Source organism: Populus trichocarpa, chromosome 7, assembly GCF_000002775.5.
Source record: "Populus trichocarpa isolate Nisqually-1 chromosome 7, P.trichocarpa_v4.1, whole genome shotgun sequence".
NCBI lineage: Eukaryota > Viridiplantae > Streptophyta > Magnoliopsida > Malpighiales > Salicaceae > Populus > Populus trichocarpa.
The window spans coordinates 13,505,084-13,520,560 of record NC_037291.2 but is presented as its reverse complement, the minus strand read 5'-3'; the positions used below and the strand labels follow the sequence as shown (position 1 = coordinate 13,520,560).

General features: G+C 30.6%; 1 protein-coding gene across 1 annotated transcript; it reads right to left on the bottom strand.

Annotated features, from left to right (window-relative positions):
• Positions 1 to 1,666: 1,666 nt before the first annotated feature.
• LOC7486070 (MADS-box protein JOINTLESS) lies at positions 1,667 to 13,656 on the bottom strand. Its single transcript, XM_024605870.2, has 9 exons — positions 13,375 to 13,656; positions 12,210 to 12,421; positions 6,390 to 6,468; positions 2,824 to 2,885; positions 2,636 to 2,735; positions 2,482 to 2,523; positions 2,230 to 2,271; positions 2,008 to 2,147; positions 1,667 to 1,908 (listed from the first exon to the last, which is right to left on the bottom strand). The coding sequence occupies exons 2-9, from the start codon at positions 12,398 to 12,400 to the stop codon at positions 1,890 to 1,892; spliced, it is 675 nt and encodes a 224-aa protein (XP_024461638.1). The 5' UTR covers positions 12,401 to 12,421; positions 13,375 to 13,656; the 3' UTR covers positions 1,667 to 1,889.
• Between the last annotated feature and the right edge of the window lie 1,821 nt (positions 13,657 to 15,477).

The window sequence follows — 15,477 nt, the reverse complement described above, 5'->3', positions numbered from 1 at the left end:
TTCTCAATTAATGACAATTATCTTGCCTATTTAAGATTCATCCTATAATTTTTCCAAAAATTAGAACATATATAATCTTACCTGTGAAATCGCAATTAATGGCTAGGAGTTAGTAGGATTAAAGTTAGTTTCCTGCAACCCAATGAAGAGATGTGTATATATATATATATAAGAACCCAGTATTGATGATAGGAAAAGGAGAAGAAAAGGCAGTTTAAGGCTGATGTGTTAAAAACCTCACTTCTCCCCTATCAAGCAATGAATCCAATACTGAAAAAGCAAGCAAGCCAAGAGGAGGAGGAGGAGGAGGAGGAGGAGGAGGAGGAAGTGCAAGCAAGCGACCGCTCCACAATCCAATACCAGTTCGATTAATATCTACTAATAATCAAATTCTCATTTTGTCATATTATCAATCTGTGCTTTGAAAATGGTGTCATTCATATGGATAATGAATAAATGCAATTGAACAAGAAAGGATTGGTTTTTTATTGAAGAAAATTCTCATTCCCAATTCCTCATAACCAGAGGGCTGGGGAGGTCTAGGATCACATCAGAACTTTCCCTTGAATTTTCTGAAAAATGAAGGCACCTTGCCTTATTCAGTCGTCTATGCCCTATATTTTATGAGCACATCCTTATAGTACGTTGTGGTTTCTGGGTGTACAGAGGATAGCAAAAACATCTTCTATAATATCAGTGGCTTTGGTCTCTAATGGCAGAATAAGTACAGGTCGTTTTGTTTTAGAAGGAAACATAGTAACTATACGTATATATAAAACAACGAAGGCATTAAACCATAAATTAAGAGGATCCCATAGGTGGATGTGCCAATAGTCCTTGTAAAAGGATTTGAACTTGCAATAACTAGCAGCAACTGACATCAAAACCTTCATAACATCAGTGCCAATTTCTCCCTAAGCTCCTCTCTCCTTTTCCCTCGAAAAATATTATTTTGCTCACACATATCAAGAGATTCTATTGTACATCCATTTCATTCATTCTCTTCTTTTTCAATTTTGTTGGTTCAAAGAAAACCATAGATAATGAATGCTAGGATGATCAATGGGATTACAGATGACATAATAAAGTAGGAAATAATAAGAAAATGAAAGAGAGAAGAACCTTGAGTTTGAGAACTCAAAAAGCTTGCCATTGCAGTAAACACCATGAGAGCAATCTCAGCATCACATAGGTCTGAGAGCTCATGAGCTTTCTTGAAAACCCCTCTTCTCCTCTTTGAGAAGTAACTTGCCTTGCAGCTGTGTTGTATATCTTCTTGATCTGGATTTTCTCTCGAGTTATCTTCACCATGTAAAAAAACTTCAACTCACCCTTCATGCAAAATCAACCAAGATAATTCATCACATACTACTCAAAATAGAATCCCTAAGAGTGAGAGAGACCGAGTACAAAAACCATACACCTGTGTTGTATGCTCATTATTCGAGGACAAAACCGGTGTATACAGACAAAAAAATCAGTACCCTTTACATAAAATATGAGAAAAAACATGAATCATACTTCATCAACAAGTATATTTACAAGGAAATCAATTTTTTTTTACTGACATATATGCACACATGTATTACATATTTTCAAAGACATCAACAGAAAAAGGAGGAGAAGAAAGAGTGATGAATTTGACAAAATAAAAAATCAGGATCACTTACCCAAAGAAGTCCTTCCATTAGGAAAAATATCAACTGAATCAACAAGCACACATGAGTTTTATTAACTACAAGCAGACATGAAAAGTGCACATATGAATTTTATTAACTACAAGCCAAGATGTAATATATTTTATTTGCAAGGAGTAGTAATACACTAATAATTAAACTGATGACTTCTAAGCCATTAAATATTGCTGGATAACCCTCCATCTTTCGGATTCAATCAGGAAAAGGTAACCTGCAAGAATTTTGAAGTTGCGTAATATAAATTAACATTATCAGGAATCAGAACAATTAAAATAAATTATTTGTATGAAAATGAGTGTAACAAGCCAACCCTAGTGTAAGAAAAGCACAAGAGCTATCGTTGTCCTGGCGAGGATCAGCTGAGCTCATACTGCTGATATTGGTCACTAAAGAATCTGGGGATTGGCCTGGTTCGAGCAAATGCCCTTGTGCTGCTGATAAATTCATCACCTGTCAAATAAAAAATGAAGTCAAAATTGAGAGTTTGTAACAAGAAGGGACTGAAAATTCGTGAGAGATCTCGTAGTCTCACTTGTTGCTTCAATCGCTGGTTCTCTTCTGCTAATTGCTCCCCCTAAAAATTAACCAAAGATAATATGAAATTGAATAGAGAGTTACCATTGTGATCATTTGATCAAGTTTGGTAATAATATTAGTTCATGCACATCATATATATGGCTGTGTTTAATTTTATTGATTCAGGATTAAGTTTTGAAGCTTAATTTATAACTTTTACGATTTTTTACACAAATAGCCTGAAAATGTTCGTAGCAAGGAATGTGACCTTGGTCTTGAGAGCATTGATATCCTTTGTACTTTTTTCCTCCTAAAACAAATAGAAGTTAGAACATATTTGTTAGGTATTGTACAAAGTTTTCAGCATATACATGCAGGATCAACCTATCTACCGAATCAAGACAAGAAAAGACCGCACATACCTTTTCTTCCACCACTCGACGCAAGCTTCCTTCAATTAATTTTTCTATTTTTTTTAGTTCTTCCAAGCTCAATCCTTGTAGGTCTTCTCCCCTCATGTGCCTGTCATCAATTGATAATTATATGTCTCAGCATTGAAAATAGGAATGTTCATCTATGGTATCAACCATTATTAGTCTTGTAATTTTACCTCAGTTCACGGTTTTTCTCTGCTATTTCTTTGATCAACATGGCATGCACACCACCATCAAGCTAAAAGGACAAAAGAATATTGCCTTTGTTAATGCATAAACATACTATATTATATAATTTAATAAAGTAAACTTCTTGAAATAAAATTATTATCTTCCATGCTTCAACTTAATTCAAAGATTTTGAAACAAATTATTGTTGGAAAAAATTATTTTTAGACAAAGTTTCTGGACATATTTGAGATCTGATTAGATGTGATATTCATCCATTTTTTGGTTAAAATCTTTTGAAATATTTTCTTCAACATGAGTACTATAATATAAAATATTAAAATGTTTAAAACTAATTATAAGTGAATAAGAAATTGATATCAAATAATAACAACTTGATAGAGTTGATAAAATACCAAAATCCAACCATAAAACTATCCCACGTTTAAAAAATAGAAACTCCTCTTTGTGTACATAGGAAAAATAGAAACTCTTCTATTTGAAGGCCTATATATATATATATATATATATATATATATATATATATAGAGAGAGAGAGAGAGAGAGAGAGAGAGAGAGAGAGAGAGAGAGATTTTTGCTTGTTCATAGAAGAAGAAGAAGAAGGTATTCCTTCTATTTCATATTTTGTGGTTATTCCATTTTTCATATGCAGAGAAAGTGTGTTGGTTAAGTGTTGAAGTAGCATCAAAACTAAGTAATATAATTGCTAAATTCTAGGAGACAATTTGCATCTATTATGTGCACTAATTGATAGGCAATGGTACAACTAAGTAACATTTATTGATGATTTAAATCTTTAATATCTTTTGTTGGTATGCTAGTTTAATATATATATATATATATATATATATATATATATATATATATATGTGTGTGTGTGTGTGTGTGTGACTATTTTATTCTTTGTAGTTTGTAATTTGTTATTTGATCGAAAATTTAGATTTAATTATTAATCAAATTTAGTTAAATAAATTTAGTTTACTTGTCTTTGCGAAAATAGATTAGACTTTCTACGATTATTAAATCCAAAAATCTTACGAAATTTTAAAACTTAATTAGTTTATAAAGTGAATTTTATTATTATTATTATTATTATTATTATTATTATATATAAAAAAATAATCCAATTTATGACACATGTTTTTTCATATGTTGCTCCATGCTATCGATTTAGTTTAAAATCATTTATTAGTTACATGTTATAAAACTATGTTATAAAACTATACAAGATGAGTTTTATTATTTTATTTTAATCAAATGAAAAAAAATTGTGACATGTTACTTTCTCATATAAAAAAAGAGAGAGAGAAATGGTTAAAGCAAGACTAGTCAATTCACATTAACATCAAGGATATCATCATTATATTTTGTGGTGATGGTTAGAAACCTAATAACACCGCTTCCTCAAGAGGATTTCATCATTATTTTATTTGGTGCATGGTGAAAAACTTGAGAAGTTCAAAGGTGTGAATTTTGAAATGTGGCAAAAAAAATAATACTGTTCAATCTCACCTCTTTGAAAGCTTTTAGATGATGAATTTGATCCTATCATTATGGAACTTATGGAAGCATAGATGTATAACAATTTCATGTGCAAGAATAACATCTTGAATGGCTTAAACAAGATATTATATAATGTGTATAGTTTAATCAATAGTGAAAATGTATTATAAGAAGCTTCGGATTGAAAATATAAGGCTAAAGATGCTGAAGTGAAAAAAAAGTTCTGAGTTGGCAAATTTCTATATTTCAAGATAATCAATTCATAAATTGTAATAAGCTAATTTAACGAGTTTCAATTCATCTTACTTGACATCCATAATGAACTGATTATTCTAAGTGAATCTTTCTAATTGATTGAAATCATTTAGAAAACATTACCATCTTGAAAAAATTTTAAGAATTACCTTAAGCATAAGCGTAAGGAATTAAGAGTTGAAGACCTTATTCTAAGTTTCAAAATAAAAAAAGATAATAAGTTATCCAAAAAAGCTAATACTTCCTTTATAGACTATAAAGAAAATAATGTTAAAAACTGGCAAAGAACCACAACAAAAAGAAGAATCTTGTTCTGAAGGGTAAAGGCGTTGCCAAAAAATTCTTTGGTTGGCATCTTCATTTAATTTTTTATATATTGCTCCATATGCATGCTTATTTTATTCTTTGTAGTTTGTGATTTATTATTTGATTTAAAATTTAGGGTTATTATATAACTCTACTTGATTATTAAATGTAATAATTATCTGGTGTAAAGTTGCAAACCATCATCCTTTTTTATGAATTCTTGCTATAAAATCAATATCCTATTTCAAAGTATATCTTAACAGCAACATGTGGTGAATCCAAAACATGGTTAGCAAAATAAAGGCAAGACTAAGGACTAAGAACGAGGAGGGGGAAGATGCTGTCGATGGCAGGTCGTCGATGGCTCCTAAAGAGTGTGCTAAATTCCTCACCATTAATATACTCTACTCTCTCACATCAATTTTGAAGGTTTTTTGCAATATCAATGCAACAAGCACGCCAAATCTCAAGCTTTGAGAGTTGGGTGGATAGTGCTTGGATTTGGAGTCTTATCTAAAGGAGGGAGTTATGGGTATTTGAACAATAAAAGTTAACAAACTTGACGAATATTATTCAATCACAAACACTGTCTTAAGCAAAGTTAGATAAGAAGATTTGGGAAGCGAGCAAAGACACGGGATTTATACTGTAAATCCCAGTTGACGGTAACTGGAAAGCTAATATACGGGCTGGCATGGCTCCTCCAAAAACAAAAACTCCATGCTGGTTAGCTATGAAAACTGACTTTGTACAAAAAAATAATAATAATAACCCGAAGAAATCTCATCAATATGGATGCAACAAGATGTCTTTTCTGCAGCAAATTTATTGAATCAACGTTACACCTTCTCTGCCACTATCATTGCTCCTGGTGTTTTTGGTCTAGAGTAATTCAATGGTAAGGAGTTTTAACTAGCTTGAACTCACAACACAGAAGGTAGCCTCACATATACAGGGTATGATTTGACTAGAGGATTAGATTGTGGACCAACGCTGCTAAGAAATAAATGCAACTATATATGGTATGGTTTTTAGCCCCTATATCTGCAATTTTCTTTAGCTTCATGCCTTGTACTTTATCCTAGTTAGTCACTATCTTTGCCGCTGCCTTTCTTTTATTAATAATACTCACGTTTATCAAAAAAAAAAAAAAACTATAGCTGCGAATAGAATTATGAAAGTTTAGATTGCTTATTTTTGATATCCAGCAAAACAAATTATACTTCTCTTCACAATAGAAATCGACACATTTAAGCGAGGAAAAAAAAGATTTCATGGAAAATAATGGGAAGAAAAAGAAAAACTAATTACGATAAAATCTAGCCATGCATGCACTTATTATTTGACTTACCAATCCAGCATTAATCAACAGAAAAAAGAAATTATCGTTCACCCTTTATTCATTTCTTCCTCTTATATGAACATCAATATTGATATATATGGGTACAAATTCAAAATCCTGATAAGCGACAGCAAGAAAACTAATTACCTGCTGCTCAAGAGATGGTTGATGAAGGGTGTCGATGTTCTTTGGATGCAGATTGCGCCTTTCAATCACTTGCCCCATGCTTCAAAAAATAGGTAGGCCAAGTCATTTCACGAATTTTTGGTGATGAAAAATAGGGTAAAACTAGTTAACAGTGCCATTGGTAGAGAGTTTAACTGCTAGCTACTAAGATTGTTCCAAGTGTTCTTTCAGAAATAAACCCTCTCTTGTCTAATTAGAAAGAAGTTCTCTTATCAATGATAAATATATGATTATCAATAGGAAGGTAACTATCTCATGTAAAAGAAATCTTAATATTAAGTAAACCCTAATATTAGATACAACACCAATAACAACTCCTATATTAAAGAAGCTTACAGCGGTAGCTAAATTTAACAATAACAAACCCTAAAATCATATGCAAGTTCATTTGAGAACTCTCATTTTCCATCCTAAAGATCTAGTACCGTGAGTACCAAAAGCTTAAATCTCACATTTTCTTAATGTTTAACTGATCTATACCTCTCTAATATAAGAAATATATGCTTCAAGACCAATATAAAGTAATAAGAAATCTTAGACAGTCTTTTTGTTGTTTGCGGTAGTAAATCAGTTTTTTATTTTCTCATATCCCTTGTATTTCTCTTTGACTATTGGCTTTATGACCTTCTTAATATACTCTCGATGATTATCCAAAAAAAAAAAAAAAGACCAATATAAAGTAACATCAAGACAAGGAAAGAGAAGGCCTAGTTCCAAGACTACCTGTTGAAAAACTTATCACACATCTGGAATATAGCTGGTGATTTTGCTGAGATCTCACACTACAAAAACCCTAAACAATCTAGAATAATATAAAACTGAGAAGATCTAATAAAAAGGAATATGGGTACAGAAGCCAGCAAAACCCAAGAACTCACGTATTTCATCCTAAAGCCAAGTATGTAACAGGATGGACACAAGTTACCAAGAAGATACTCCTATTTTGCTACAATAGTTTCACTGCAACAATGACATTTGCAATCATTTTCTATGAAAGTTTTATTTAGATCGATGCTCACAAAAGTAAACTCTTTTATGACGGGAAAGGAGATTCATCATAAATTATATTCTTACATCCCTTGTTGACATGGTGAGAGTTCGGGCGAAAAGGATGTTTGCAGAGCAGACAACAGCGCCACAAAGTGCAAAGAAGTCCTTCAACTTTTATGGATATTTTATGAAAGTTGTTCATGTTTATGCAAAAGTATTCCAAATTATAATCTAACCTTGAATAATAAATATCCATTAATTTCTTGAATCCATCCTTATAATTAAGTATGAAAATTTTTTCATTAACTATACTTGCTGGCCTCACCAAAAAAAAAAAAAAACTAGTTTAAAATAAAAAGTCAAAATCATGTCTTATATTTTTCTTAAGATAAATTATTTATTATTACATTTCCCATATCTTTATATTTAACTTGAAAACTTAGTTCTATAAAATCTATTTTTATACTAAATGTGAAATTGCTTTTGGATTTTTCCAAAACCCATCCCGAGCATACAAGAAAACATGTGATCAATTTGCTAAACCAAGGATGGAAATATATGCATGCATGTGAAAGGGGCAATTTATCCCTTATATATTTTTCAAATATTCATAGTAGTCCTTAGGAATTCAATTTTGATCATCCTGCTCCTTCTAAACATTTGCCCCACTACTTTTAGAAACTTGTCCAATCAGTCCATATCACATGATATCCACGTACCCCATAATTCTTCTGATAGATGTCTATGGAATTATTGTTTACATGGGCTATTTTGTGATAGTTTCAAATTCATTTTCAACTCAGTAGTTTTATTTACGTACAATATTACTTATTAGAGTAAATCTTTACCCCCTCGCTACGAATCTTAATTTTGCATGTGTTCTAAACTAAATCAGATACAAGGATATAAATGGAGTTAATTATTATCTGGCGAGAAAAATTAAAAGAATTAATAAATCGATATCACTATAAATCAACCATGTACGGCACATCATATTCCTATATAAAAAACATATATAAAGAGAGAAGAGACACCGATATTAAGAACATATATCACAATAAATAGATTCATAGAAATTAGCTATGAAACCCTAATAGGTGTTTATTTTATATTCTAAACTCATCACAAGCCTTGTATAAACATAAGTTACTTGGGTTGAGATGCCTCTCCAAGTATGAAAAATTTTAATTTTCATATTAAATGTGAATTACAGTTTTACTATTTTTTCTTTGTTCACTAAAAACAAGAATGGAAATGCAATCCCTATTTTGAATAAAATTACATATTAAAGGAATGTTTACTCAAATTAATGACTTTTGGGATAGGCACGACAACTTCATTTTTGAAAAATAAATGACCAATAAATTTTATAATATTTTTGTTAAACCCAATTAATTAGTTCAGTTTTTAGATTATTTTTTTTCCGAATAAGTTTATTTCCTATTTCATTTTCCTATAAAACTCTAAAAATACATTTAAAATATTTTAGTTATCTTTTTTTTTATCCTAGAGAAGAGCGTCACAAGAAGTTTTATTATGTAGCTCTTTTCATTTTCTAGATTTTTTTCTTGAATATTTTATAGAATTTGTTTTAAAAAATAAAAGATTTATTGTTAATTACTAGAACTCTTAGAAAATATGTGATGAATATTTTTCTTATCATTGGCCAGGCTTAGGGTTTTAGAGTTATACATTTTTTTGTGGTTACTTGGTCCCTATAGCTAAAAATATGCTTTAGCAATAATGTAAAGCAACTGATTTTTTTTTTCCTTCAAAAATCTTATTTAATGTAGCTTGTGTTTATCATAAAATATCCATTATTAATCAACTTCATAGCAAATGTAAATTTATGAGCAGAACGTATTCTTCAAGGCTAATAAAAAAGTGTTCTTAAATTGCATGGCTTTTCTTCAGCAAGGATCATAAGGTGTTTTCTTTCCTCTTCTGCTCTTGTTTCTTCTCTGCCCGCTACCTTTACGGATTTTTCTGTGTTGTTTTCTGCAAGATGGTCTTCTCCCGTCTTGGCTTATAAAGAAAAAATATGCTTTAAATGTTTTACACCACTTGCTTCCTTTAGGTACAAAATGTTTCTTCTTTTTCATTGTTTCTGGTGAAGATTTGTGAAATATGCATGGGTAATCTTTAACTATAAAGACCTTAATTACCACTAAAATGTTCTTATAGGAAGCATTAAAATGTTTATTAAATCAGCTCTACGATCATTTAAAAAAAAAATGATTACAAACAAATCTTTTATATTAAAATTTCATAGAAATTAATATGTTAATTGATAAGTGATAGAATTTATGCAGGTCCGTGAGTGATAGATAATTTATTGATCCTTTACAGAAAAAAAAAAAAACTATCACATATTTATATGAAAGTTTTATATAAAAAGTTTGTTTATAGCATTACTCTTTCGAAAATATCCCAAATTTTCATTTTAATTTGGAGCAAAACTATTCACTCGTTAATAACATTACGAAATACTGAGTAGGATTAGAAGCACTGACAAGTGTCATCGTAGCTTACTTCTTTCCTCTCCTAATGCTCGTACGCCTCCTAAGAAGATCCTTCAAATGGAATCATTGAATACAACTATTTTCTGATATTTTTTCAGTAGCAACAAATTAAGTCAAAAGGGAAAGAAAAGGAAGTGATTTAATTTTAACCCCAAAACAAAAAAGAAATTGGTGTTAAAACTATTGAATTAAACATTGTAGGAAAAGAATTTTTTCTTTTCTTTTTTGGTGCAAGAAGTAAAAAAGGAGTAATATGAGAAAGTAAAAACAACATTAATAAACTTTCATGGAAGGCATTTATAAGACATGACCTTGCAAAAAAGAGAAAAAAAAAATCACATTGGTACGTAATTAAGGGTTAAATGGGTGTCTCCTCTTCCTAGTTTGAAGTCATTTATAAAGTAATCCCTCAACTTTTAATCTTATATTTGACTTTTCTCGAACAAGATTTCATTTGAGATCAAGTTCTTTCGTAATTTTGTTAGGTGTTATTCATAAAGTAATGAGATTTTGTACGTGAAATGCACATCACTACTACAGGAAAAAATAATCATGGTTCTTTTCTTACTCATATAGTAATATGAGAAAGAAGAAATATAATTAAATTCGTACGTAGTATATTAATAGAGCACCAAGCTACCTAGAAAAGGTCGGAAAGTTCAAGAAACCAGGGATGCCTGGCAAAGTACATGAAAGTAATAGAAGAGAACTGGCAGTGTTCTACGGACATAGACTATCACTTTGATCCTAAAATTAGAGCATAATCTCATTACCTGTGAAATAGCAAGAAAAGAAGAAGGAAGAAGAAGAAGCAATGCAAGCAAGCGACCTCTCCTCAATCCAATACCAGTTCGATTGTTATCTACTAATAATCAAATTCTCATTTTGTCATATTATAAATCTGTGCTTCAACAAAGGTATTATTCATATGGATGATGAGTAAATGAAATTGAACAAGGAAGGATTTGTTTTTTATTGAAGAAAATTATCATTCCCATCCCTCATGACCAGAGGGCTGGGGGAGGCATCGGATCACATCAAGACCCTAACTTAAAATCCAAATTAACATGGAAGGAAGTGAAGCATTTATTTATTCTTGAAACTAAAATGACATAATTATAAAGATAAACGAGGAAAATAATGATCGGGGCAGGAGCATATCAATATATATATGTAAGAAAATTTGGAGGCTTCGTATACAGACAGAAAGTTTGGAGATGTGCTTGACAAGGTTAAATCTTATGCGGGCAACACAGGAGGTTGGCTCGAATATATGGACAGATAAAAACCTAGGGGAAGACTGGCTATTGATGGTAAAACAAATTGGAAAAACTTTGTTTATGATGTAAACCTTCTTCAAAAAAAAAAAAAAAAAAAAAAAAAACTAGTTCTGGTTTCTATGACTCAATTGATATACTGAAAAAATAAATACAATTGATGAGTACAAATCAGGCAATTATATCAATATAGTACAAAACAAAGACAATGAAGAGACCTTCTTCTTTTTTTCACACATAAAAACTATATATGCTACAAGTCACTTCAGACTACAGCACTATTTGCTCATACATCAATATACGATATGAGTACTTGCAATCAATCTATTTATCAAAGGATACATATAGGTAGTACTATATTAGCTTAGGGGTATTGAAGTTTCAGAATTTTCCCTTGAATTTTCTGAAAAATGAAGGCCTTACCTTATTCAGTCGTCTATGCCCTATATTTTATGGCACATCCTTATAGTAAGTTGTGGTTTCTGGGTGTACAGAGGATAGCAAAAACAACTTCTATAATATCAGTTGCTTTGGTCTCTAATGGCAGCATAAGTACAGGTGGTTTTGTTTTAGAAGGAAACATAGTAACTATACATGCATACATGCGTGTGTGTAAAACAATATAAACTAATCAAGTTTCATACATAGGTAGCATTAAGAGGATCTCACAAATGGATGTGTCAATAGTCCTTGAAATTTTTTTTGAATTTGCAATAAGTGGCAGCAACTGACATGGTCAAAACCTTCATATCATCAGTACCAATTTCTCCCTAAGCTCCTCTCTCCTTTTCCTTTTCCCTCAAGAAATATTATTTCGCTCACAGATATCAAAAGATTCTATTGTACATCCACTTCAGCCATTCTCTTCTTTTTTCAATTTTGTTGGGTTCAGAAGAAACCATAGTTAATGAATCCTAGGTTGATCAATGAGATCATAGGTGACATATATAATAAAGTAGGGAAAATAATAAGAAAATGAAAAGGAGAAGAACCTTGTGTTTGAGTACTCAAAAAGCTTGCCAGTTGCAGAAAACACCGTGAGAGCAATCTCAGCATCACATAGAGTTGAGAGCTCATAAGCTTTCTTGAAAAGCCCTCTTCTCCTCTTTGAGAAAGTAACTTGCCTTGCAGCTGTGTTGTCTATCTTCTTGATCTGGATTTTCTTTCGAGTCATCTTCACCATGTAAAAACACTTCAACTCACCCTTCATGCAAAATCAACCAAGATAAGTCATCGCATATATAATGATCAAAATAGAATCCCAGAGAGAGAGAGAGAGACCGAGCACAAAAACCACAGACCCTTTGTTAGATGCTCTTAATAGAGGACAATATCAATGTTTACAGACAGAAAAATCAATACCCTTTACATAAAATGAGAAAAAGCATGCATCATGCATGCTTAACAAGTATATTTACAGGGAAATAAAATGTTTTCTGACTGGCATATACGCACACATGTATTACATATTTTCAAAGACTTGAACAGAAAAAGGAGGAGAAGAAAGAGTGATGAATTTGACGAAGTAAAGAAATCTGGATCACTTCCTTATAATTACCCAAAGAAGTCCTTTCATAAGGAAGAATATCAATTGAAGATCTGGAGTTACGTCAATGTACAATAGTGGATCTTGATTGCAAGAAATCGAGGAGGGATCTTTGGTCACAGAAAATCAACCCACAAAAGAGAGGGAGAGAGAGATAAAGGTACAATTATAACACAGAGAGGAAAATTAATTGAAGAAAGCAAGTGTCTACTGACTGCTTCAAACAACTGTACTAAGAGAGTTTGCTTATTATGGAAAATCATGAAAAAATTATCTTGCTTCAATAAAAGTGGAAACAAATTTTAATAAAAAGAAAATGAAGAAAAAAACTGATACACCAGTTAGAGAATATTTCAGTAAATAGAAATGCATAGAATCCCCCTCTGTGATAAAGTTAGGGAAAGAAAATTAGATTAAAAAAAAATTAAGAGCCGCAAAGAGCAAACTTTTTTCCAAATCAAGCCAAGAATCTTGAACTGAGTATAAAAGAGAGCAGCAGCAACAATAATAATAATAAACAACACATAATCTAAAACAACCCTAGCTAAAAATTTAAAGCATAAAAGGTAATCTTAAGAGAATCAAGGTGGTGAAGACGGAGAGTAACCTACCACTAATTCAAGCTGTCATGGAGCTATGCAAGAAGGATGTGAGCTTGCAAGGATTGGATAGAAGTCTTTTGTTTCCGTTCTTCTTAACTATTTCTATCCTGTCTTTTTCTGGTGCCGCGACACTTCACAGAAATCAACGTCAAGTCCCTACACCGATGGCATTTAGAGAGAGATAAGAGAGAAAAAATTTTAACCAGGAGATCTTGACCTAGCTTGCAGGAAAAAGAAAGATTCTTCTTATAGCCAAGCAAGAAAGTCACTGTCTGCAATTTTCTCAAAATGGTAATTATTATTGAAAAAAGAATGTAGGGAAATATATATTAATTACTAGTTGTGTATTTATTATTTATTTATTTTCATTTGAGGAAGGTAATAAGGTTGTTGTCGAGCTATAAAAGGTCAGATTCAATTTAAGGGGGAACCTTTTTCTTATTTTTTTATTGTTTTAACGTCAAAGTTTATTTTATACGGTGAGATTTGCTTTCCGTACAGATAGCCATGCTGCTGTCTAGTGGTTAGCCGTTGTACCCTCGTACCAATGTTGTCTCTCCAGCTTGTCTCTACAGACAGGTTAGTACAAGGTAATTGCGACCATAGCTACAAGTAGTGGAACACGTCATTTTATCTTTTTACGTAACAAGCTAACAATATACTGTAAAAAAAAAAACAAAATACTCCACGGCTACAAAAAAAGATAAAGATAAATACATTGTCTGTTGTGGTTATTTTTTAAAGTATTTTTTACTCAGAAAAGTATTAAAATAATATTTTTTATATTAACACATCAAAATAATTTAAAAATATTAAAAAAATATTAATTTAAAATAAAAAAATAAAAATAAAATTAATTTTTAAAAAAATATTTTTAAAACACAGAAATAAAAAGTAAGCTCTCAGGAGTAATTAAATAAACCCTGCACATTACTTTTCTGGTTGGGTTTTAAGATTTTCTAAATTTTACAATAAGTAATAATATAAAAAAAAATAATAATAATGGTAAAATAATGATAAAACATTATGGTGATTAGGTAATAGTCACTATAATAATAAAGTGATATGATCATAAAAGTTATAATGGTTATTGCACAATGATACAGATAATATGAAATCAATGACATGATGGATGGAGATCTGATAGAATGTTGCAATATGTGGTGGAGTGATGATGGGGTGATTGAAATGGTTAATTAATATTATAAATTAAATTTATAAAATATTTTATGAATTAAAAATGTTTTTTAATATATTAATTATAAAATATTTTATATTAACTAAATTTTCTATCATGTCGAACAAAAATAGAGAAGGTTGTCAAAAACATCTTACCTAATAGTAGTCCAAGAATATCTTATGAAAGTGTAAAAAAAAAAATCTACGAGGTTAAAAAAAAAAACATTGAATTGGTTGGCATATGTGGTAATTAGAGGTGATTATTTTTTGTTCGGTTTGATTTTTATAAAAAAAATAATCAAACCGAATTTAAAAAAAAAACAGAAACCGATTCAAACCGACCGGTTTTGGTTTGGTTTTTTAGAACAAGAACCAGTTCAAACCGGTTTGGTTCGGTTTTTTCTGTTTGGCTCGATTTTTTCAGTTTGGTTTGGTTTTTTCCGGTTTGTCTTGGTTTTATTTTTATTTTTTCTGTTTGGATTCGGTTCGATTTTGTTTTTTTATTCTAGGCTTATAAAACCAAAATCGAACCGATCTGATTGGTTTTTTTAAAATTCTAATCTGTTTTCTCCTAGTTCTGTTTTTTAAGTTATTTTTATTTTATTTTTTGGGTTTAATTAGTTTTTTGAATTTTTTGCTCACCCCTAATGGTAATTAAGTAGGTTTACACCCCCTACATTATTTCCCTTCAAATTTAAAAAGAATAGATGAGAAACAAATTTCTCGTGAATATATATCAATTGAGATGAATTTGAAAAAATCAAAATTTATTTCTTTAATTAGCAATTCAGTATGGTAATTAAAGGAGATGTTATAAGAATCAAATTATATATATATATATATATTGAAATAAAATTTGATTGAAAAATAAAATTAGTTTTGATTCATAAAATTACTTATCTGAAAATATATTTCAAAATTCTGACAGATAAA